The 22,339-nt window shown below is 49.4% G+C and overlaps 11 protein-coding genes across 11 annotated transcripts; 7 read left to right on the top strand and 4 right to left on the bottom strand.

Moving 5' to 3' along the window:
• Nucleotides 1–222: 222 nt before the first annotated feature.
• Nucleotides 223–2,516, top strand: N7447_003696 (uncharacterized protein; the record flags this gene model as incomplete). Its single annotated transcript, XM_057227971.1, has 3 exons — nucleotides 223–247; nucleotides 310–715; nucleotides 785–2,516. 3 exons carry the CDS (start codon nucleotides 223–225, stop codon nucleotides 2,514–2,516), a joined length of 2,163 nt encoding a protein of 720 aa, XP_057087312.1.
• Nucleotides 2,517–3,134: 618 nt separating this feature from the next.
• N7447_003695 (Zinc finger RING-type) lies at nucleotides 3,135–3,779 on the top strand (the record flags this gene model as incomplete). The annotated part of the gene is made up of 2 exons (XM_057227970.1): nucleotides 3,135–3,602; nucleotides 3,714–3,779. 2 exons carry the CDS (start codon nucleotides 3,135–3,137, stop codon nucleotides 3,777–3,779), a joined length of 534 nt encoding a protein of 177 aa, XP_057087311.1.
• A 564-nt stretch (nucleotides 3,780–4,343) lies between these two features.
• On the bottom strand, nucleotides 4,344–6,785 carry N7447_003694 (DUF3405 domain-containing protein; the record flags this gene model as incomplete). Its single annotated transcript, XM_057227969.1, has 1 exon — nucleotides 4,344–6,785. The coding sequence occupies one exon, from the start codon at nucleotides 6,783–6,785 to the stop codon at nucleotides 4,344–4,346; it is 2,442 nt and encodes an 813-aa protein (XP_057087310.1).
• A 2,308-nt stretch (nucleotides 6,786–9,093) lies between these two features.
• N7447_003693 (Aminoglycoside phosphotransferase) lies at nucleotides 9,094–9,540 on the top strand (the record flags this gene model as incomplete). Its single annotated transcript, XM_057227968.1, has 3 exons — nucleotides 9,094–9,157; nucleotides 9,207–9,425; nucleotides 9,464–9,540. The coding sequence occupies 3 exons, from the start codon at nucleotides 9,094–9,096 to the stop codon at nucleotides 9,538–9,540; spliced, it is 360 nt and encodes a 119-aa protein (XP_057087309.1).
• A 255-nt stretch (nucleotides 9,541–9,795) lies between these two features.
• Nucleotides 9,796–10,216, top strand: N7447_003692 (Aminoglycoside phosphotransferase; the record flags this gene model as incomplete). The annotated part of the gene is given in 2 exon segments (XM_057227967.1): nucleotides 9,796–9,946; nucleotides 9,957–10,216. 2 exon segments carry the CDS (start codon nucleotides 9,796–9,798, stop codon nucleotides 10,214–10,216), a joined length of 411 nt encoding a protein of 136 aa, XP_057087308.1.
• Nucleotides 10,217–11,111: 895 nt separating this feature from the next.
• On the bottom strand, nucleotides 11,112–11,901 carry arfA (putative ADP-ribosylation factor; the record flags this gene model as incomplete). Its single annotated transcript, XM_057227966.1, has 4 exons — nucleotides 11,112–11,204; nucleotides 11,255–11,320; nucleotides 11,400–11,644; nucleotides 11,754–11,901. 4 exons carry the CDS (start codon nucleotides 11,899–11,901, stop codon nucleotides 11,112–11,114), a joined length of 552 nt encoding a protein of 183 aa, XP_057087307.1.
• A 644-nt stretch (nucleotides 11,902–12,545) lies between these two features.
• N7447_003690 (uncharacterized protein) lies at nucleotides 12,546–14,711 on the bottom strand (the record flags this gene model as incomplete). The annotated part of the gene is made up of 5 exons (XM_057227965.1): nucleotides 12,546–12,869; nucleotides 12,920–13,315; nucleotides 13,378–13,703; nucleotides 13,934–14,216; nucleotides 14,469–14,711. The coding sequence occupies 5 exons, from the start codon at nucleotides 14,709–14,711 to the stop codon at nucleotides 12,546–12,548; spliced, it is 1,572 nt and encodes a 523-aa protein (XP_057087306.1).
• A 1,397-nt stretch (nucleotides 14,712–16,108) lies between these two features.
• On the top strand, nucleotides 16,109–17,204 carry N7447_003689 (60S ribosomal uL1 domain-containing protein; the record flags this gene model as incomplete). The annotated part of the gene is made up of 4 exons (XM_057227964.1): nucleotides 16,109–16,144; nucleotides 16,244–16,385; nucleotides 16,449–16,626; nucleotides 16,748–17,204. The coding sequence occupies 4 exons, from the start codon at nucleotides 16,109–16,111 to the stop codon at nucleotides 17,202–17,204; spliced, it is 813 nt and encodes a 270-aa protein (XP_057087305.1).
• A 239-nt stretch (nucleotides 17,205–17,443) lies between these two features.
• On the bottom strand, nucleotides 17,444–18,706 carry N7447_003688 (uncharacterized protein; the record flags this gene model as incomplete). Its single annotated transcript, XM_057227963.1, has 1 exon — nucleotides 17,444–18,706. The coding sequence occupies one exon, from the start codon at nucleotides 18,704–18,706 to the stop codon at nucleotides 17,444–17,446; it is 1,263 nt and encodes a 420-aa protein (XP_057087304.1).
• Nucleotides 18,707–18,942: 236 nt separating this feature from the next.
• N7447_003687 (putative proline-rich, actin-associated protein Vrp1) lies at nucleotides 18,943–20,323 on the top strand (the record flags this gene model as incomplete). Its single annotated transcript, XM_057227962.1, has 2 exons — nucleotides 18,943–19,059; nucleotides 19,139–20,323. 2 exons carry the CDS (start codon nucleotides 18,943–18,945, stop codon nucleotides 20,321–20,323), a joined length of 1,302 nt encoding a protein of 433 aa, XP_057087303.1.
• A 763-nt stretch (nucleotides 20,324–21,086) lies between these two features.
• On the top strand, nucleotides 21,087–21,466 carry N7447_003686 (U6 snRNA-associated Sm-like protein LSm8; the record flags this gene model as incomplete). The annotated part of the gene is made up of 2 exons (XM_057227961.1): nucleotides 21,087–21,111; nucleotides 21,195–21,466. 2 exons carry the CDS (start codon nucleotides 21,087–21,089, stop codon nucleotides 21,464–21,466), a joined length of 297 nt encoding a protein of 98 aa, XP_057087302.1.
• Nucleotides 21,467–22,339: the final 873 nt, after the last annotated feature.

The raw sequence follows: 22,339 nt of genomic DNA, 5'->3' as shown, positions 1-22,339 counted from the left end.
TGGTCGCGGGTCCATATTTTTTCCTTTATAATGTTCCTAACTTGTAACTGTTATACAACGTACATTTTCAACAAGATCCATTTCCATGTAAATATCAAAATAGAAAGAGATCCGAGCTGTCTGCCAAGTGGATATAAGCGGGGTAAGTCTAGCGACACTAATCTGTCTAGTTTTATATTGCACGGCAGACAAGAGACGCCATAGGCTCTACATTACCTTAAGATGTCCAAGAAAGTAGCAATAATCGGTGAGTCTACCCGCAGGCACAGGTATCCAGGTCTATCCGAGTTACATTAACACAACCCACAGGCGCCGGCCCCTCAGGCCTAGTCACAGCCAAAACTCTTCTTCATAATTTCCCGCGCGGGACATTCTCTCCAATCATCTTCGAGGGCCAAAACAAAGTCGGGGGTCTGTGGTCAAGTCATTGTTCTCCCAATCGGGTCAATGGCCCCCCGGTTACACTAGACCCTCGAATGCGGACCAACCTCAGCCGCTTCACCGTTGCTTTTTCGGATCTTGCCTGGGAGTCTGTGATTTCCGACACGGATGTTCCGGTTTTTCCTCAGGCGACACAGGTTGGAGAGTACCTAGCCTATTATGCAGAGCGGTATGTTCCAGCCCATGTGCTTAGGCTAGGGAGTAGAGTAGTAAGAACTATACGGAGGGTTGAGGATGGTGATGTGAAGTGGAACATTCAGTGGATCGAGGAGAGGTATGTTGGTACTTACTCCGGGTATCGCTGCTGTACTCGATCTGGATGCTGACTCACAGCCATATACAGTGCGGAGGAAACTCATCCGGGATCACTGGACGATGGAGTGTCTTCGGAAGATTTTGACCTGCTTGTCATCGCCTCTGGATACTTTGCCCAGCAGTATATTCCAAATATACCAGGTCTAAGCCAATTCCAAGGTCAAATCATCCACAGCTCTTTGCTCCATTCTGAGCGAGAGCAGCTGCCTTTTAACAAAACAAAAGATGCGAATGGTCAGATCGTCGTCATTGGCGGCAGTATGTCAGGCGTCGAAGCTGCATCTGCTGTAGCTCTCCACCAATCCTCATCTGCACTTTCCACAAACAGAATCCCACATCCCCAAGAGACAAAGGTACATCATATACATTCAAGACCGTTCTGGGCGTTACCAACCTATCTCCCACACGAGGCTTCCGACGGGATTCCATCGTTCTTGCCGTTGGATTTGGCCATGTACGACCTGGGTCGCCGACCACCGGGTCCAATAGAATACACCTTGGGCCCGGTCCCAGAAGAACGAGCAGTCAAGATGAACAGTTACTTCCACTCCTTGCTCGGCAGCGACTACGAGAAATATGCGCACATGGGTTCACCACATCACGAACAATCCAGAGCTCAGCCACCATGGGTCGCCATAGGCAATGATTACGCCGAGTTCGTCCGATGCGGAGCGATTCAACCATCGATAGGCCGAGTGACTTGTATAAATTCTGATCCAAATACTAAACAAGCTTCAGTCCAATACAAAGGGCCCGACGGGGTCAAGACGATAGAAAATGTGGCAGCGATAGTCATGGCCACAGGGTTCACACCGTACAAGTCCCTGTCATTGCTACCAGATGAAGTATTGACGACCCTTGAATACTCCAAGACGGATCCCTTCTCACCATTGATTCTCGACAAGGGAGGCACCATCCGCTCTGAAATCCCCGACGTCGGATTCGTCGGGTTCTACCGTGGCCCGTACTGGGGCGTGATGGAAATGCAAGCGCGATTCCTTGGGAAACTATGGAGTGGGGAGAACAAGGCGTGCGAAACGAACGACCAGAAGGAAAGTCTTCGCAGTCTCAGATGCGCACACCCGGATCTGGACCGTGGTCAGTTCCCCATGGCCGACTATGTCGGACTGATGGAGTCATTTTCCAAGGATCTGGATATTACGCGATCCGCACTGCTAGGCGACCCCAGGTCTGGACCTGTTGTTCCAGCGAGGTATCTCTACGATCCAACAGATACTGAGGCGGAGAAGACACTGGGTGCTTTGCGTGATGCTCTTGTGCCTGGTCACGTAGCACAAAAGGCCGCCGCGTCGGCTATTTTCCGGGCTCTGCATGGGATGTGGAAGTTTTCCAAGCAAACAGGTGGACGTGAAATCTCCGGGACTCTAGCTTTCTACCCGCGGTACCCCACTAGCCCGATGTATGACAGGGAGTATGTCTGTGTGGAAACATTTGTGGGCTCGGGGGAACAGCAACACACCATGCGTTTAGCAGAGGCGGGATTTGACGCCACCAGAATTGAGATCTGGTTGGGGGTGGATAAGTCAGCTGGTCGGCTTACCCAGGTTTGGGAGTTGACGCCGCTCTGTCAAGAAAAGAATGAGACTGGATATGTGATATCCGCCAAGGGTTTTGATTCTGTCGAATATCTGTACACCTTTCATTTCAAAGGGGTATCCATATTGTCCTGGGAATGTGTTGAAGGTTTTGATATGGGAAGAACCGAAGGAAGTTCCTATTCCTACGTAAGAGACTCGTGAGATATTTGAGCCACGGGAAATTATAGGGCGAGCGGCAATGGACCGATAAAAAGCTCGAGTCAGACTGTCAAAGATAAGATTGGGATATCCACAGTGAAGTTCTAGGCCCAATGTAATCGTCACCTATCAGAATGATATTGCCATGGGCAGATATCGGTCTCCCAGACGTCTAGAATCGAATCTCTACCAAGGCGGCTCCGTCTACAATTAAGAGATTTTCCGGGGTCCCCGATACGGGTACATCACATCCATGGTATACTCAGCGAAAAATGAGGCCTAATCAGAAAAGGACTCCGGCTCAGAAGGCAAAGAGCTATCTAGCCAATCACTCCATGTAAATAGGAGGCTTGGTTTGGTCTGGGGGTGGATATCTTCTGTTGATCTCTGGAACAGTTCTCGACTGATTCAAACACAATCAACATATCTATTTCCCTTCTACCTATCCTCAACTACCTATCTTCCAATATAAAGATCTCAATCGCTACATTTCAAATCAGTAATTCCAAACCCTATACAGTCAATACACATATACTTCATCTTACACCCTCAACTACATGAAACACATGCATTGATCAACCCCCCCCCCCCCAAAACCCTCATAAACCTACAATCACCACCATGTCACCAAGCAAAACCTCCCCCTCTCCCCCAAACGCAATGCCTCTCGACCCAATCTCCGAATGGCGCGTCTGGCAAACCCTCACAGTGATCTACACCCACCAATTAAACCACCAAATCCAACGCCGCTGTCTCCTTGAACAAAAATGCATGCAAGACCGCGCCTTATCCGACCGATTCCGACCCCTAGTATTCTTCGAACCAGTCCCAACCCTCCACAAACCCTCCCCAAACCCAAACCCAGCAAAGGAAGCAGACAACAACCCCTTCAACGAAATCACAATGAGTGCCCTCCGCACGAAAGCAGGACTTCTACGTGCGCGCGTCGAAAAGGGAAAGGAACTCGCTTCCGAGATAGAACGTCGCATGGTCCAGGAGCCGCTAATCAGATTCCCGACGCATTTCTGTCATACTTGTATACAGGATGGGGAGACTGTTGAGGTTTTGCTTACAAAGTGTGGACATCGGGTATGTAGGACTTGTCTTGAATTTTCGGTTAATGGGGATGGAGAGTATGAGTGCAGTATTTGTTCTGTACCTGCGGAATTTGTGGTGCGGAGTCCATTGTCGTTGATTCAGGATTTCCCCGAGGTTACTTCGCCTTTTAAAGGACGGGGGAGTTGGGATGGGGGTTTTGCCGAATAGTGAAGGGGCTTTGGAGTTGAGTGCGGCTTTATTTCCGGATGGTTGAGTTGGAATGGTTCTTTATATTGCATTTTTATATGGCATATTGGTATTCCTAGCGATATTTCATTGTTCTACAATATAGAACTCACAATCAAACCAAGATAAATTATGTGCAAGGGACAATTTGTAACCAAAATAGCCCTCTTGGACTGGAAGTCTCCGAGTCCCGAGTCAAAACCAAAAACGAAATTCTCCCCCATCACACTCTAACATCTATTTGACTAGACCAGAAGGGAAAATCCATGCATCGTGAGCCATAAACCTGGCCATCAAGCCATGCAGGCCATGGGAACGCCTTTTTCGCACCGAAAGAAATAGGAATCCAAAACGTGGGGACACTATGCCACCAGGGAATGAGGGGGGCATTATACAGTAATTAGAACCAATGACAAATAAGCATCTGCCCAAAAAGCGTACATGAAATCCTGAAGATGGTAGAGAGGTGTAAGGAGAAACGCCGAAAGGACTTGCATGCGTGTTGTAGCAATTCTGAGAGAAGCCGTAAAGAATCCCTCTCTCTCTTCAGCGGTCCTCTGCTTTCTCTCCCTCGTCAATAACCATATTGACTTCTTTGACGGGATGTAGTAGCATAGGAGGAAGACACATGCGGCCCTCGCCAGCCAGTTCCCGCTGCTCACCGCCGTCATTATCGACACGGAGACCAAGCCAGCGGCGCCAGAGGTTCGGCGAGAAGCCCGCAGAGTAGAACCAGGTCGTACCACGGAAGTTATGTTCACGATCGCCGAAGATGGACGTACGAGCACCACCGGAAGCTCCATTGCGACCAGCGTTGAATACTGATTCCAGGTAGCGGGTGGGCCAGCGGCGGTCGAGGTAGACGGCGTGCGGAACGAACACAGCCTTGAAGCCGTGGTGCAGCGCGGTCGTCGCGGGCCACATCTCCGAGAACATGCTGTGACGCTTGAGACTGCATTCGCGGTGCATAGTGGTGAGCAGTTTGCGGGAGATACGCGACGCGGTGATGATTGCGGTACGCCGGGGTGGCATGCCCTTCTCCCTGTTGTAGCCTGTCACGTCGTCGCGCAGCAGCCAGGTCGTGCCTTCGGGGTCGTAGAGCGGGTTGAAAACGACTAGGTCAGCGTCCTCGCCCACACCCCATTGGTACTGGTCCTTATCCATGCTTGTGGGTGGGATACCCTCACCCTCGACCTCGAAGATGTCCCGCTCGTCGGGGCGCTCGGGGCCCCAGATGGACTTGTCGCCCTGTTGGTGCATTGAGCTCCGCGCGTTGCCTCCCGCACCGTTGACGGCGCTCCACATGTTGTTAGCAGAGTTAGTACCGCTCTCGGTTTGCACGCGGACCATCTGCCGGAAGTCTTCCCATGAACCGTGGACGGAGGGAACATAGAAGCGAGCGTTACGTTCCCAGAGACCCTTTCGCGGCTGCTTTTTCGCCCATTCGCCGACCTTGTCGAAGAGGTGGTACCAGTGGCCCGTGTAACGCGCATCCATCTCCCAGTTCCAGAAGTAATCGTACTCAGGATGCTGGAAAGCGAAGTACTGCATGGGCATGTACGTGCTTCGGTAGACACCGTGAATTGGCAAACCGCGAGTCATGGTCTCCTCCAATCCCGGATACATCAGGGCCATCTGCGGCTCGGACCAGAGAGTTCCCATGCCGCGGAACTCCTCTGGCAGCGCCTCATCAAGCACACGCTGGTATGTCTCGTCATCGGACCAGATCTGCAAATTGGTATCCTTGACATGGACCAAAAAGTGAATAGTATACTCGCCGCCGGACATCAGCGAGAGCTCTGAGATGACAGAGCGCATATACATAATGTCCTCCGGGGTGTAGTTGAAGTCGTGCCATGTGCGGATAACAACTGCAGTACGCGGAAGACGCTCAGAGCCAATCGTGGGCGGTTCCTTGCGGGTATCTTCCGCAGGCGGCGGGATGTCCACCTTGGGAATACCAATAGGCATAGAAACAAAGCGGTTGAGACGCGGCTCCGGTAGCTCATTGAAGCGATGGCGGTTGGCCGCGTGACAGCGGTGTTGCGCAGCAGCCCAATCCACCTGTCGGAAATCCACTGGCGGGACATCCTCCCACACACGGTCGGCACCATCACGATGGCCCTCCATGCCCGCGCCTGTGCCGCCCTTCTTGGCCCCGTATCCCAGTCCGTATGGGCCTAATCGGCCAAATCGATCGAAGCACATGTCGTCCCGAATACCCAACATCGTATTCGAGCCTAGTGCTGGGTCCGGGAAGCCCTTGGGGACTCCGGGGTAACTTTGGATAGATGGAACCCGTAGCGTGTTTTCGGCATTGAGGAAGCACTCGCGCTTCTCGCCGTGTTTCCCAATGTATTCCGGCGACCGATAGTCAGGATAAGGATTGAACACATTGCTCAACATGTTTGGGGCCAAATCCCTCTTGGACACCTTCTTGGCGTCCTGCTCCGGTTCCTTCTTCTCGTCGCTTTGTTCCATCCCCATACCCATGTCCTCGGAGCCATCACCGGGGTATTCGGGGACATTATCAGGGCGTGGAACCAAGGAAGAAATACCGCCCTCGTAGCGATTGAGGAACGGGAAGCTCTCCCATTGTGGTGGCTTCGGGGTGCCGCCGACTTTGGGCAGATCGGCTACGACTGCTGGAGCGGAGCCGGAGATTGTAAAGCGGAAGAGGGTGAAGATGAAGAGGACGAGGGTAGCGAAAAGGGCGAAGCAGAGCCAGCGCATGATCCGTTGGGGCACGCGAAAGCCAACGCTAGCTTGGGGGCGGCGAAGACTGCCGCCAGCTACGAGGGGTAGCGGGTAGGACTCCGCGACATTGTTATCGTCCAGCGACTCGTCATCGGAATCGGGGTCATCGCTTTGGTGGTGGTGGTATATGTGACGGCCGGTGGCAGGTTGTTTTTCAACGTCTGTATCTCGTGAATTATAAGGTGACGGGGACTTGTAAGCTGCGGAGTGCCTCCTCGCCTGGACGGTCATGATGCCAGACAAGATATCAACATTGAATGATTGGGGGTTTCCAAAATCAATCAACCACACATCTATTCAATAAAGTGTAATAGAAAAATTGGCCAAATAATTGCCCAAATCAGGGGTGGTTGTTGCAGGAAGGGAGAGGCACGCGACTGTGTGTTGATCGTCGGCCAGGCAATGGGGGGCTTGAGCTTGTGGCACTTAAAAGAGGTAAAAAAAAAAGAGGTAAACAGATATTAAAACTGTCAGAATATCAAAAACAGCCTAAAAAGACAATAATAACATGCAAAACAAAGAATAAACAAGGCCAAAGTGCCGGTATTTGGTGCCAAGACTGTTGGCGCAGTCCAAGAAAGGGATTACGCAGTTGCATCCTCAAATGGACTGGACTGGTCCAAGCCCCAGCGGAGATTCTTGTTTGTTTTAATTTTATTTTATTTTCTAGGTCTGGCCTTTTTATAGGTCTATACTGGTCTCTTTTGCAATATGGAAAATATCCATTCCCTATGTAAAATTCGCTGCACGGCACTGATCAAACCGCTCAAGCCCTCATTCACATGAGCCAGGACATAAATGGCCAATTCTTTGTACAAATTGGGCTTTTCCTCTTCCTCGACGTCTCCATACATATCTTCCAGAGCTCCTCCGTTGACGGCAATCTCCTCGTACATCGATCGGTCAGCTCCATCTACCCCAATACAAGCGACGAATGTCCCAAACTTCAGCCACATCAAGTTGAGAATCAATCGGCACATTCGGCCGTTGCCATCAACGAACGGATGGATGTTGACGAGGATATGTGTATACTTCGAAGCCAAGGGTCAATTATCCCAGTTGTTGTGGCTTTTTTCAGGTCGCACTTGAGCTCGTGGAACATGGACTTTATTTTGAATGGAACAAGGGAAGGATAAGGAAATGTATGCAGGTCCGCACTAACTTCTGGTGATCGGTAGACGCCACTGTATGTCATCCACGGGGTAGTTTCGGCGTCAACTTTGCAAGTCAGAATTCGGTGGGCTTCGAGGAGGATTTATTCGCTGAGGTCTTGGCCACGGGTGCACAACTGGTCGATCATAAATGCTGCAGCTTTGGCATGTTGCACAACTTCTTGTCGACTGTGCAAGATAGCTGAGGTGTTTGTAGGGAGGTTTTGGCGGATCAGACTCTCTTTGAGGAGCAAGTATTCTTGGTCCTGCTCTTCGATCTTCTCGGGAATCGCTTGGCCACGGAAGATCGCAAAACAGAGTTCGGGGTGATTTCTACTCTACTGCCAGCTTTCTCGATCATATTTGAGCCGTACACCATCCATGCGAGGGAGTGAAGAAAATGGTTCTCAAGTGCGACTTCTTGGTGAAGTGTGAGTTCGGTTTTGGATACCTTGGACAGCTGATTTGCGAGGGTGACAATCTCGTGCAAAACGGGTTCGGGCTCAAAGTCGTAGTGACTGATTTTGGACTCATAGGAGTCCACCTCCACTGTGAAGGCAAAGGGGGTTTTGACTCCGCGCAGAGCAGCAAACACGGCTCCTTGATGGAAGTGAAGTGCTGATTGCAACGAATAGATTTGGTTGGAGAAGCTTAATGATAGTGATGGACAGAAAGTATGAATGAGTAGAAGCTCAGTGATGGGATGAACAGAAGGTGAGTGAAGGAAGTATATAAACAGTCAAAATAAGGTTGTGAGTCCAAAGTTTAACCCTCCAGGGTATTAAAGACAAGAATAGTGTCTTTTTAGTGGTCTTTTTGGTGGAATTTTTGGTAGCCTTCTTAGGTATTGTTTCTAGATGCCTTTTTGTATGTCTTTTACTCTCTTCTCTTGGATGGAAAAAGAGGTATAAACTGAGCATCTTGTCCATGTATAACCTTATTAGGAAAGGACTGGTAGATGTCAGCACGGACTCTGACTTTACTTCCATCAGACTTTCATCCATAAATGTCTCTTATTTTACGTGATGCCATTTTCTAGAATCTCGTGGACTTGGAAAAGCATACACGTTCCTTGCTGTCGACTTCGGAATGTGAGCTTCTACTCGACGTCTCATCAAGGCAGACACTGTGTATCTCGCTCTCCTGAGCTCTACGCTAAAACACAGAACGGCAAAGGTACTCATTATTCTGAATGCACCATTATTCCATTCAAGTGCGCTAAATAGCTGAGTCTTTCTCTCTAGATGACTGGTTTCCGAGGAATATCTGCACCGATACACCAGTGACCGGTAGCTGTGAGCTACACATCTCATTTCAGTTCGAAAGATGATTTTGACTTGACTCGAAATCCAAGGTTTAACGACGAAAAAGGACTCACTAAGCGTTACATGGAGTTTGACCTAGAGCAACTGATTCAGGTTGCCGTCGATGTTTGCGAGGAAGCTCAATCTTGTACGCTGCTGTCCCGGGGCACTTGCAATTATTATGATAATATTCGCAGGTAGCAAAGTCACAAAAGGTGCAGATGGCCTACATAACAAGGCATTCATTCTGACAATGGATAACGGTTGCGAGGTTTTGGCAAAGCTCCCAAATCCCAACGCCGGGCCCATCTCCGATATGTTTGCCATGGAACCTCTCGCTACCGGCGAACTATGGAATGGGGTAAGGAAGTACATAAATTTGGATCGTGGTCTCTGTAAATCAAGAGAGTCGACAGGTTAGTACAAAAGCCTCTAACTGTCTTTCTAAATACAGAGAAGGATCTTAGTGACTACACTCACTCATTGGGACGCAACGAGGTTGCTTCTGTGACATCACATGCAACTCCTTGAATGAAATATTATCGGTCACTCAAAACCCAGGAATATCCCCAGGATGGTCTTGATCTTTTGACCAAATATATGAAAGTTGCTCCTTGTCTTATTCCTCGATCTGCCAACAAAGCAGAGTCCAGCGACGTTCTAATGCGCCCCGATCTTCATCTGGACAACATCATCGTCGATTGAGGGGCCCTTCAAATCACATGTATCGTGGATTAGCAATCGGCATGTGTTGTACCATTGTTCTGTCATGCCAATGTTCCAAGGATGTGTACCCACCGTGGACCTCTTCAGGAAGTTGACAATGATCTAGAGAGTCAGATCAATCACAAGTACTACGAGGCCCAGGTGTACAAACAATCGCCTCGTTACTGGTTTGCCCTCGAAGATAATAGGATCCCTATCATCCGAAACCCACGTCACGGGAGTGTGGAAAAATCGCGATCTATTTTTTCTCCGCAAATCACTTATGTCGCTCTTCGCCGACTGGGAAGAGCTTGTCCCAGATATACCATGTCCGATAAAGCTCACCATAGAGGATGTTGAGCTGCATTCTATGGAAGAGGAGAATATCAATGGTGTCCGGAAATTACTGACATTGTTTCGAGATGAAGCCCTGCTCCCGGTGGATGGCATGATCGAGCCCAAAGACTATGATACAGCCCAGAAGAACAGCCGGAAATTCTAAGAGATCTTCATCGGATTGACCAAAGATTATGAAGGGAGAGAATTATTCACGAAACTCTGGCCATACCAGGAACCTGCAGACACGGAGGGTTTATAGTCGATCAGCGCGGCAACATGATTTTGGCAGTCCGAGCTGTGTATGTTTATGGTGTTCGTTCATGTAGTTAATAAAGATATCGGCGAGCTGTATGAACAAATCAATAATGTTAGTTAAATTGGTGTGACCTACTCCTCGGGAATATGTGGTTGTCATATGTGTTTCATCCTATAGATCTAGGACACTCTATGTGAGACCGTATTAGCCCTAATTATGTAGATCATCCTACACATAATCCCAAAGTGTTTAGTTAGATATGCGGCAAAATATAAGCTTCAACCCTGTGCATAACTAAATAAAAACAACCTCGGAATGGCTGCCAAAATGCTGTATAGAATCACGTGATTGTCAACCGGACTGAAATCTACTCAACCCGACTCAGCCCTACAGGTCTCCTAATGCGGAGGAAAACAGACGGAAAACAGATAGAAAGTTCGAATTTCTGCTCATTTGTTCCTTTCTCGTTCTCTCCTTTTTCAATTTGAGATTCCGAGATTTTACAATTGAGTTATACAGATCTCTGGGAGTTCCAAGGCAGAGAAGCAATTTTGGGAGTGGCGATGCCAAAGAGAAGAAAAACAAATGAGGCTAATAGCATAGCGTAGAGGAAAAAGAGCCGTTTGAAGAGAGAACATCAAAAGAAGTAGCGAACCAGTTGCAGAACCCCTTTCCTTGCAGAGATCAATGTCATGTGTGGCCAAAGAACTCCCCGCCATCGTCATCATCAATCCATCATTTGTAGATTTCGGTATTCTCCTTCACCCAGCTACACGTCCGATTCGAATTCGCATTATAGACCTTAATCGCGGTTGGTTTTCCGGAGCGCATCGGCGAGCCACTCCAGACCTTCGTACAAACCGTCACCAGTGGTGGCGCAGGTAGATTGGATGAACTAGATCGGTTAGTGAACCTGTAAAACACATACAAGGATATGTCACTTACCCAAGCACGACGGGTCAGGCTCTGAAGACCAAGCTGCTGCGTGATCTCGGCGGGGCTCATGGCGTTCTAGACAAAAGAGGGGGAGGTCAGCATGACATTTCCTAGTAAATACCATTCTCGATTCCAGAAAAAAAAAAGTCCTTACCGGCAGATCCTGCTTGTTGGCGAACACCAGGAGCATAGCATCGCGGAGCTCATCCTCGTTCAACATGCGCTGCAACTCCTCACGGGCCTCAACGATACGATCGCGATCGTTGCTGTCAACCACGAAGATGATACCCTGGGTGTTCTGGAAGTAGTGGCGCCACAGAGGACGAATCTTATCCTGACCACCGACATCCCACACGGTGAACTGAATGTTCTTGTATTCGACCGTCTCGACGTTGAATCCTGCAGGAGTCAGTTTCCGAAAGGCAACATTTTCCACCACGGCTTATGAGATTGCGAAGAGCGCATCACGGTGTCGCCAATAGATGGGGTTCGGGGAGGCGGGACTAACCAATCGTGGGAATGGTGGTGACGATTTCACCGAGCTTCAGCTTGTACAGGATGGTGGTCTTACCAGCGGCATCAAGACCGACCATCAGGATGCGCATCTCCTTGCGGCCCCATAGTCGGTCAAACAACCGCGAGAAAGTAATACCCATATTGTCGGTAGCGAGAAAACCCTCGGATCCTGGGAGGGGTGGATAGGTCAGAGAGATATCGAGGGGATGGTGAAAGGGGAAAAGCGGAGGGGTTGGAAAACGTGTTGTGGACTTGTCGGTCAGAGATCCAGGGGGGGGCAAGTCTGGGCAACCAGTTAGACACCGGATCAACCACTTACCGGCAGAAAAAGGTATAAGTTGGTTTAAGAAGTAATGAGATGCAAGTTCAGGGGAATATGAGAGAAGTCAGAAGGGGAAATTTGGTTTCGTTTTTGTTTTGAATACGCAGAAATACGTCCGTTGGCGGTGGGCGTAGTCTTCGTCACCTGTTTACTCAAGAGCACGCAACACCGTTATAAAAATGAGGCTGAGAGATTGTAAAAGAAACAACTTATGATTCTACAGATCTTTCACATATATATGGTCTGACTATAATAGTTCTGCCTATATGAACTATAAGAAGTATACAGCTGTGTATTTGGTGGAAGAGGACACCGTGTTGGTCCCGTAAGTGAAATACCAAAGGTCGCCCCAGGCTTAGACCCAGGTCCCACAGTGTCTGATAGGACCTGGGACACTTATCGTGCGTAATCCCTCTGGAACCCTTTTTCTCTTTGGTCCACATTTCCCCATAGCAATTTCTCTTATTGTCGACGTCGCGATATTTTCTCACGAGAGTTCCGGAAGAACGTTCGTATCATGGACCGATAAATTGTCTTACCTTCCATCGTATCGCTGGCATAACCGAAAACGGTCAAAAGCAAGATGGATGCGACAAAGATAACTGCGAAACTGACCCAATAATCGGTCTTTGTGTACCCATTCTTCACGCCAATCAGTTCTGTCGAGAAGTATGCACTCATCAAGCTAACCGGCAAGAACAAAATCGTCGCCTTAGCCAGCAGGATAGTGATCCGAGTGAGCTTCTCAACAGCCTGCGAGTCCTTGAGTGCAATCAAGTTGAAATTCTAGGTCACGTCAGCAAAGTTCTCCGAAGAAAGGCCGGGAAAATACCTACCAGGAACGTCAAGGACTCTTTCTCATTGAGACAGTTCTCAATCTCGCTCAAACAATACAAATTAATACGATCAACCAACCGTTCGAAGCGCGCCACAGCCGTCGAGCTCAGCTGCACCCCGACCGATTTCTCATTAGGGTTATGATAAGTGGTATTGCTCACAACGCTCGACTGGCGCATATCCAAAACCTCCATATCGCCAAATGTGGCTCCATACGTGATTGGGGCTGGCTGGGCCGAACGCGCTTCATCGCGGAGCATCCGTTGTCGTTGCAAGAGTCGCCGCATGATAAGCTCATAGCTCTGATACAATCGTTTGAGAACCGCGAGTCGTCGGCCCAGCCAGTGCAACTCATTCACCAAATCCACTATCGGACGATCGAGCATTTGGCCTCTCTATGCGGAGTTAGCCATCGTCAGAACAGATGAACAAAACGTGCTACAAGGACGACACTAACCAATTTGTCCAACGCAACACCATATTTGTGTTCTCGCTTTGCGATAAGTCCATAACTTGACACCCAGTCATCGAAGATATAATAGAAGAGCAAACTCGGTCCATCCTCCTGCTTGATATTGGCTTGATCCGGTCCGAGGTCACTGAAATGTCGCACCCGGATGGTGATTAACGACTCGCTCTCAGACATGGCAAAGTGCTGTCGGGAGACACCAGCGAAAATAAAGCGGACATTTCTGCGCACGATGTCGAGGACTGCCTTGGCTTCATCTATCGGCACTGCATTTCGTCTAGGGAACGGGTTCTCTTGGATTGAGATTATTGTGCCTGCAAACAAGTCAGCAGCTGCACTCCAAGCCTGAGAAATGGGGTGTCGCTATGCAGCTCATACCGTCATGACACTGGATCAGCCAGGTCCAAAGCCGTTTTCCATCTGGGAGATCTTTTTCATTTGGCTGCGATAGTGTGGGAATTACAAACAACGTATTATATCCGATACATGTATCTGATGGATTGTTTAACGTTTTGCTGACTCAAGTTTGATATGATATACTTACATTGAGGACCATGATCCACAGAAGAGAAGTGCCAGATTTGATCTGTGACCTGTGAAAAGGTGAGATTCTGGAATGACGCCGACTCCCGGGATTTATCTGGATCGGCGAGATGCTTGAGTGCATTCTCCGGGTCGTCCACTTCGTGTACGAATGATGGCACAACACCGGGCGCTTGCGAAGACCTTTTGGTTGGTAATGGTGTAGGTTTTGGTGTAGGATGCACTGGCTCCGTGCACATCATCCCCTGCAGTCGTTCAGACACTCCATAGTGCTTGGTAATTGCCTAGAAATGCATAGTCAGTCATTACTGCGCAAATATAAGTGAAATTGAAAATCCTACCCTTATGCTTTCCTTCTGCTCCTCTGGTGCCCATATATTACTATGCGATGTCAGTATACACTCAACTAAATTTGGGAGCTTGGTTCTTACATCCACCGTGTACCGAAACACTTGTCCCTCTGTACGATGTCAGACCTTTGATATTGGATAGATGCAACAATCAACCTAGTTGAATGATATAGAAACAAAACTTACCGGCTTGCTCAGCAATAGTTTCAGTTCATCAGTGCGCAAATCAGATGCACACCATGCCTCTTCGTTCCCGAAATCAAGCACAAAATTCTGAGTGAGAGGATCCTTTAGGCGGCACATAGCAGTGCGAAACTGCGCCTCATCGTCGATACTCTCGAACTTTCCCACAAGTGAGCCCTCGTCGTCTAGGCTTGAGTAGTAATCCTGTGGCGCAGTTGACTCGTGCGAATCTGTTGTATAAGACATGATGAAGCAAAGCACACTTTGCTAGACACTGGGTTTGGAGGAAAGTTCTGTAAATCAATAGCCAATAATCGGATGATCAGCTGTCAAGCCAGGAGGGGGTATCAGGTGTCAAGGTTCATATAAACAACTAAACAGCCTTATAACCGAACGTAAACCCGGAGCATATGATGGGAAAATAAGCAGAAAGTCAAGTTTAAATATTTTAATCTCGGGGTGCGATCTCAATTAAATTGAACAAGGCAGCCCCCAGGCAGAGGGTGACCAGTCATCTGAGGCTGACACTGCCGCCAGTCACATTTAAGCGCTGCGATCATCTGCAGCCCCCGCAGACCATGGCGGGTTCGTTTCACCTGTCGAAATATGTCCTAAAATAGATCCCTATGCGAACATCTCGTGGGCTGCTGTATACCCGTCTACTTAGGAAAAGCTTGTATGTTTGTCGGTCATCGGGACGGTTCGATATATATTATGTCGTAGTCAGAAGGTGTCAACAACAATAACCTGAAGATCTTTCTACGTGAGTATATATGGATTCAATAATTAATGCAATGTACCCTAGCCTGTGACAATGACTTTATTCAGCTCAGCTGGACTATTATGCACATGGTTTATACGGACTCGTGCTTGTGGCTGAGTAGATCCTTGGAGATATGCCCAGGTGCGCAAAACAATGCACCCAAGGAGACATGACATCAAAATTCGGACCATCTCTCCACCATAATATTATGAAATGATAAATTTACTTTCATGAATGACATACATAGGATGCATAACAAATGAATGATCGATACAATATAAGCGGGTCGGCCATGTGGCGGGGCGATCTGGTCGATGCTTCTTATGTACGTCCTGCAATGAACGTACACAAATCAAGGTAGCTTTCAATGAAATATAAGTACGTTGCAGTCTATATACTTATGATTTATCATCTTGATTCCTATTCCTAGGGGAAATCACCAATTTGGTATCCGTCCAGATCCCTTCGTATACTTTTCGTTTCGTGCGTGTCTAAACAATCATAATCGATGCTCTATTAGCTCGCAAGCACCGTTTTCATCCATTGAAATCATTCCTTCTGATGGTGATGACAAGCATTTTGCCAAATGTAGTAACGGGAAAAGCGTAATAGGCAAGGTTCGGCCGTCACTTGAAGCAGTAGCAATGTTGACGCGGTTGAGCGACAGTGAGAAGTGTCAGGTTTACTGATATCGTTACCCAAGCCGAGAACGACGGTTGCTTAATGCGATACTTTCTATGAGCAACTGGAATTAGAGTGAGGGTGAAGTATCCGTGGACGTATTGAACCGTCAACGAGACGACAGTGCGAAATGTTACGCTATGAGGTTCTTTTTGACAGCCGTAATGAGATTTATTTAGTTAAGAATAATCTTATAGCAATGATAAACATTATCCTCGGTCATACGACATACAGCGTACGTCTTTCCGAGACTTGGGAGGATTGTTCACGTTGATGCCTCAGGCCACAATCTAGTTGGCAAAAAAAATTTAGGGCACCGCTAATCCTAATCCAGACTAGCGCTAGTCCACACCCACAAGCGGAGAAATTCACGGCCCTCGACATTTTCTTTTCTCAAGCATTCAGCGCAGAGCCATACCATAAGAATTTCAACTTCTTTTGGAAGACTGTAGCAATCATGTCCAAGATCACAGTCGGTTCGTTGCACCTCATACTCTCACCTAGATGATCTTACCACTAACTGCTCTTGTCTCTCACAGCCGGAGTGCGCCAGAATGTCGAGAACCTTCTCAACTACTCTCTCAATGAGAAGAAGCGTAACTTCAACGAGACCGTTGAGCTTCAGATCGGCCTGAAGAACTACGATCCCCAGCGTGATAAGCGTTTCTCTGGCACCATCAAGCTGCCTACCGTCCCCCGCCCCAACATGGCCATCTGGTGCGTTTCCCCTCGACAATCCGCCGCGCGCAAAGTTTCTACATCCGTCCACGATGCTCAGCCGCGAAGGATGTCTGCATATCAAATGATGAACATGAAAGCTAACAGACGAAATTTACAGTATTCTTGGTGACCAGCACGATCTTGACCGTGCTAAGCACCACAGCATCGATGCCATGTCCGTTGACGATCTCAAGAAGCTCAACAAGAACAAGAAGCTCATCAAGAAGCTTGCTCGCAAGTACGATGCCTTCCTTGCCTCCGAGGGTTTGATCAAGCAGATTCCCCGTCTCCTCGGTCCCGGTCTCTCCAAGGCCGGAAAGTTCCCTACCCCCGTTTCCCACGCTGAGGACATGGCCGCCAAGGTCACCGACGTCAAGTCCACCATCAAGTTCCAGCTCAAGAAGGTTCTGTGCCTCGGTGTTGCCATCGGTCACGTCGAGATGGAGAAGGAGGCCCTTGTTGCCAACCTCATGCTCGCCATCAACTACCTTGTCTCCCTCCTCAAGAAGGGCTGGCAGAACGTTGGCAGCCTTGTCATCAAGGCTTCCATGTCTCCTCCCCACCGTGTCTACTAGATTATCTGTCGCTTAACTGCGCCGGTGTATTCTAGTTTGGGCCTGAGAACTGGGTTTATGTAGTCTCACGACTGAAAACAAAAATATGAAGCTCATGATCGGTCTCAATTTGCTATCTCAACATCGTAATTTTATCTTTGGTACAATGTAGCTGTAGATAAATCTTGAATAGTTGTATATTTTACATTGCTCATTATGTGTGAAACAAGAGACTTATAATACACATGCAGGGAATCAAGTTACTCCATGCCTGCCATCAGTTCGGTCTTATCCAGAATCATGCCCCGCATGCCAATGAACTCACGAAGACTTGCCCACTCTTCGCCAACCTCCTCGCCTCTCATATAAGGATCCTTAAAACCCCACGCGCAGGCAACTCTATCCATGGCAGCGCGCTCTTCCTCGCGTAACCACCGTTGCCGTAAAGGGATACCAGGAATCCAGACCACACGCTCCATCTGATCGTTAGCAGTGGTAATAGCCAAGATACCCATGGAGGCTGTACCGCCGACATAAGCTAGCGTAGCGGCGAACGCAACACCAGTCGCTACGTTGGGGTCCATTGTGTTCTGGAATGTTGCCGCCCATGATGCGAGAGCATAACAAGCAGCCGGGGCAGCTGCAAGACCGACTAGAGGGACGCCGGCTTTCTTGAAGATCTTCGCGCGGTGGAAAGCGGGGGCGCAGAAAGTGTTGTCGATGATGGCTAGCACGAGCGAGAGATTCTTCTGTGCAATGGCGACCCCAAGAGCCTTGTTAGCCAACTCCGCCGGAACGGCGCTGTTGATACTCTTGGGATTGGCCTTCAGCAACTTCACTGGAGAGCTGCCTTCCTCTGGGACAGGCTTGTAGGCGAAAAGGTGGAAGATCTCGGGGAAGTGCTCGGCCCGTCGCAGCATAGTCAGGGTCTCGGTACAGGAGGCCAGGGCTTCAGGCGAAATGAAGACCTTTTCGTCCTTCAAAAGTGCAATGGCAATATCTGAGACTGAATCTGCCAGTCGTGGGTCTGGGTGTTGTGAGGACTGTGATTTGCCTTTGTTCTTCGCGCCAGTTTGCTTCTCCTCTAGATCCAGTAAAGAAGAGATCGCGCTGCTCTCGCCCTTTGACGGTCCCTCGCTTTGATCCCGTTCTCGAGAGACAAGGGATTCGGCGACCCGCTGGCATCTTTGCAGCAATTCTACTACCACTTCATTGGAGGCCACCGCGTTCGATTGATGCACGGCAGACGCATCCCGCGCAATCTCTTTGATTTCAGCTTCCGGGCTTATCTTCGTAGTTGTAGCGGACGCATATCGGTGGGAAATAAGCAAAGGAGAACCCAATACCAATCTATCAGTTCGCTTTGAGGGTTGTAAACGGAGATTGGAGGCCGTAGGTCGAGTGCTGGGTAAACGCGCGATAGGGAGACCACGACGGGGTGCCGAAGTTGAGAATTGACATAATTGACAGATCGAGCCGTGTGGCCGGGAGCCTTTATTGGCTGTGAGAACAACTCTTTTCATGGCTTTGGTGGTGAGTGACGTTGTAAGGCAGCTGTATTTTTTTCGATGGGAGATTCCAGGCGGAGACTTCGCCCCGGCGCTGTCCACTTCCCCGTACTCGTACCCTGACGTCTTCTTGCTTCTCTGCCTAACACCTCCATGTTCTTTTCATTCAAACAACACATATTCACAATCTGACTATTTTCTGAATTATATGCAGCTTTCTGCCTGATAATATCATTATCTGATCCTCAACTATGCCACCACCACCTCCTCCCCCGCCGCCGCCGCCGGGAGGTTTGGGCGGTCCTCCCCCGCCGCCTCCTCCAGGTGGCCTCCCAGGCAGACCCCCTAAAGCACAAGTTAAAGACCGGGTAGGTTTATGGGATGCTCAAGTTGCATTGACTCAAGCAGCTTGTCGCTCAAAGAACTCGCTAGCTAACTCATAGATAGGGCGCACTTCTCTCTGATATCCATAAAGGCACCAGGTTGAAGAAGGCTGTTACCAATGATCGATCAGCACCTATAGTTGGAGGCTCAGGAGGCGTTTCATCAGCTCCTCCTATCGCGGGTGCACCACCTGTTCCTGGCGCGAGACCGCCCCCAAGCGGGCTTGCACCGCCTGTACCATCCGGCCCAGCCGCAAATCGATTACGAAGCAACAGCGAAGGAGTTTCTGGGACAGATGGTGCAGCTAGTGCAATGCCACCTCAATTAGGGGGTATATTCGCTGGTGGGATTCCCAAGTTACGCAGTCGTGGAGGTGTCGATACAGGTGCCAGTCGAGACTCGCCATATATCTCTGATTCCGAAGGTGCACGTGGACCACCTGCTGCGCCAGCTCCCAAGCCTCCAACAGCTCCCAGGCCTCCTGGAGCCAGGCCACCTCCCCGTCCTTCGTCGACCGATTCACCCACTGCACCACCGGTCAATCATTTGGTTGCCGGCTTGAAGAAGCCTCCCCCGAGACCTGCTGCACGATCCTCTTCTACACTTCCAGCGCCAGCTACAAAGGCACCTGAAGCACCGCCTCCACGCGCGCCTCCTCCACCTCCAGCACCGGGCAAGCTTCCACCACCGCCTTCATCGAGAAAACCGTCCGGACCCCCGCCACTTCCTCCATCAGCCCCCGCGACTCGGGCGCCTCCTCCCCCGCCAGCTGCTTCCAGATCGACACCACCCCCTCCCCCATCAGTAGCTCCACCATCAATTGCTGCACAAGCTGCCCGTTCCGCCCTGGGGCATTCTTTACCATCAGCACCTCCCCCGCCACCCCCATCAGCCGCTCCAGGTGCTCCACCACCACCCCCTCCAACTTCACTTCCTGTAGCTCCGCCAATCGAGCCGCCATCCCGACCATCCCGACCATCCCCTATTTCTTCTCACCCTGTGTCCCATGAACCCTTTACAGCGCTGGACCCTAGCGCTTATACACTTTCCAATGGTGGATCGCCTGCGCCAAGCTCACGAAGCCCTTCAACACATGGACGGGGCCCAGTCCGAATAGAAGATGTGCGATTCAAATTCCAAAGCGAGGGGCTACTCCCCAAACCACGGCAATTTATCGGTGGGGAGCGCCGATACCGTGCTGGAAGGGGCAGTAGTGTTCCTTTGGATCTGAGTGCATTGCGAGGCTGATTGGAGTGCATGGGAAATTGCGGGCGATATCGTGCACACATAGTGAATTGCTATACAAGTCCTTACCAGGGTCATCTATCTAGATCATTGTCACTGTAGCGAAGTTTGTACAACAAAACCTGTCTTTTTCCAACTTATAAAACTTGTCCATCTCCTTGCCTTACAACAGTATAAAATGATGTGGTATCCACTTCTCTCATGAGCTTCCCGCACGTGATCGAATCGGGGATGTCAATCGTCCATCGTGGAAAACGGCCATGAAGCATTAAGTCACGCGCTGCCACCAATATCTTCGCTATTAGTCGAGCTCACCGACTCGCCTCTTCTATAATTCTATTGATATCATCCAGGAGGGTTCTTGCAGTCTTCACTTGAGATTCGACAAACAGCACAAACCCGCTCCGCCATCACCTCACATTGAATTGGCCTCGGTTTTGAACAGAGCTCCTACAGCATTGATTTTCCCTCGGTGAGCTTGAGGATTCTCAGCAAGTCAACATTTCCGCGCTACGACCAACCACGACCCCTCCGGCTCTTTACCTCGACGAACACTTTTTGCGCGAAGTGACGGACTCGGAAGTGAACGAAGATCCACGAACCCTCTCCTGCTCACGCAAAGCAAGAGAGCTACTTCAAATCTAGTGCTAGGACCACCGAGATCGAGACACAGCTCCATCCCGACTCAACGGTGCACCCACCTTTACCCGATCAACCGCAAAATTGCGATACCCTTGCACCTTGTTAAACCGCTCTCCCATCCAACATGTCTCTCCACTTTTATGTCAATAGTGAGTGTTTGCAATTAGCTGAAATACTTATACATGCTATATCTCCTACATAAACCAAGTACTGACCCATCTCGTTTGAACAGAAAAAGTCCTCATCCTCACAGTCGACGGCCGCACACTCATCGGCGATCTTCTGTCCACCGACCAAACGACCAATCTTGTTCTCGCCAATACCGTGGAGCGCATCATCCGCACGCCAGACGACGATGAGCCCTCTACCGAAATTGAGCACGGGCTGTACCTGATCCGCGGCGACAACGTTGTGGTGTGCGGCGAAATAGACGAAAAAATGGACGGAGACATTGACTGGACCAAGGTGAAAGGCGAGGTAATCCGAGACACGAAGAATGCATGAGCGGGGTTTGTACGGTGCTATTTTCCATTGTCATTTTTCAGGCGTTTTGGCGAACCCATTTGCATGCAATAAAACGATCCAGCAAGCCGATGAATGCTGGAATTTGCCAGCGTTGCGAGGCCTTTTTACTATTGAATCCGCCGTTGCGGGCTTGGCCCTTGGCCCTACAACGATGCGAAGATACGCTGGGTTTTGGTCCGCCATGTTTTGATTATTTCCCGTTGCAAATCTACACCGATCTCCCACGAGCTATGGATGATTGGCATGTTTGATGTGCAATGATGCAATGGCTACAGCAAGTTAGAGGACGGGGCTGCACATGTTTGCCATCGACTCGGCATTCTTGCCCCTCGAATGACTTTGCGGGGGCCAAGAGCACAGACAATGGACACAAAGACAGTGGATTTACAGGGGCTGGATTCGACCCAAGATCCCAAGTATGAGATGTTGGGAGCCCCCTACGTTATTCGATCCAGCGGAATGTGATCTTACATCAGTATGGTTCGAAGACACATGAATTACCCTAATTTTCTTACATTCCTTTTTTGAAAAGGAGTAATAGCCTGCCGTTTGCAGCCACATTCCTTCATGACTCCACGCGGGAAAATGCCAAGGCTAATATGTACAACGATGTACGAGGTACGACGTAAAGAAAAAGATTCCAGGACAATGAGTGCCATATATAGATAAAACTAGGCAATCATGTTACATATGTACAGAGGACGGAGTACATCTTCAATCAGATGTAATTGTACTCTTCCGTATCCCCGGCCTCTTAGGCCCCTGTTGGGTCTTGGCGCAGTAAGTTAGGAGGCTACTGTGGCATGAGGTGTGTACAACTGGCTATAAGTTGAAGATTTCAAAGAAGTCGGT

This window comes from Penicillium robsamsonii (assembly GCF_028829455.1).
Source record: "Penicillium robsamsonii strain IBT 29466 chromosome Unknown utg000002l_segment0_segment0, whole genome shotgun sequence".
NCBI classification, from domain to species: Eukaryota; Fungi; Ascomycota; class Eurotiomycetes; order Eurotiales; family Aspergillaceae; genus Penicillium; species Penicillium robsamsonii.
This window is presented reverse-complemented; position numbering and strand designations above follow the sequence as displayed.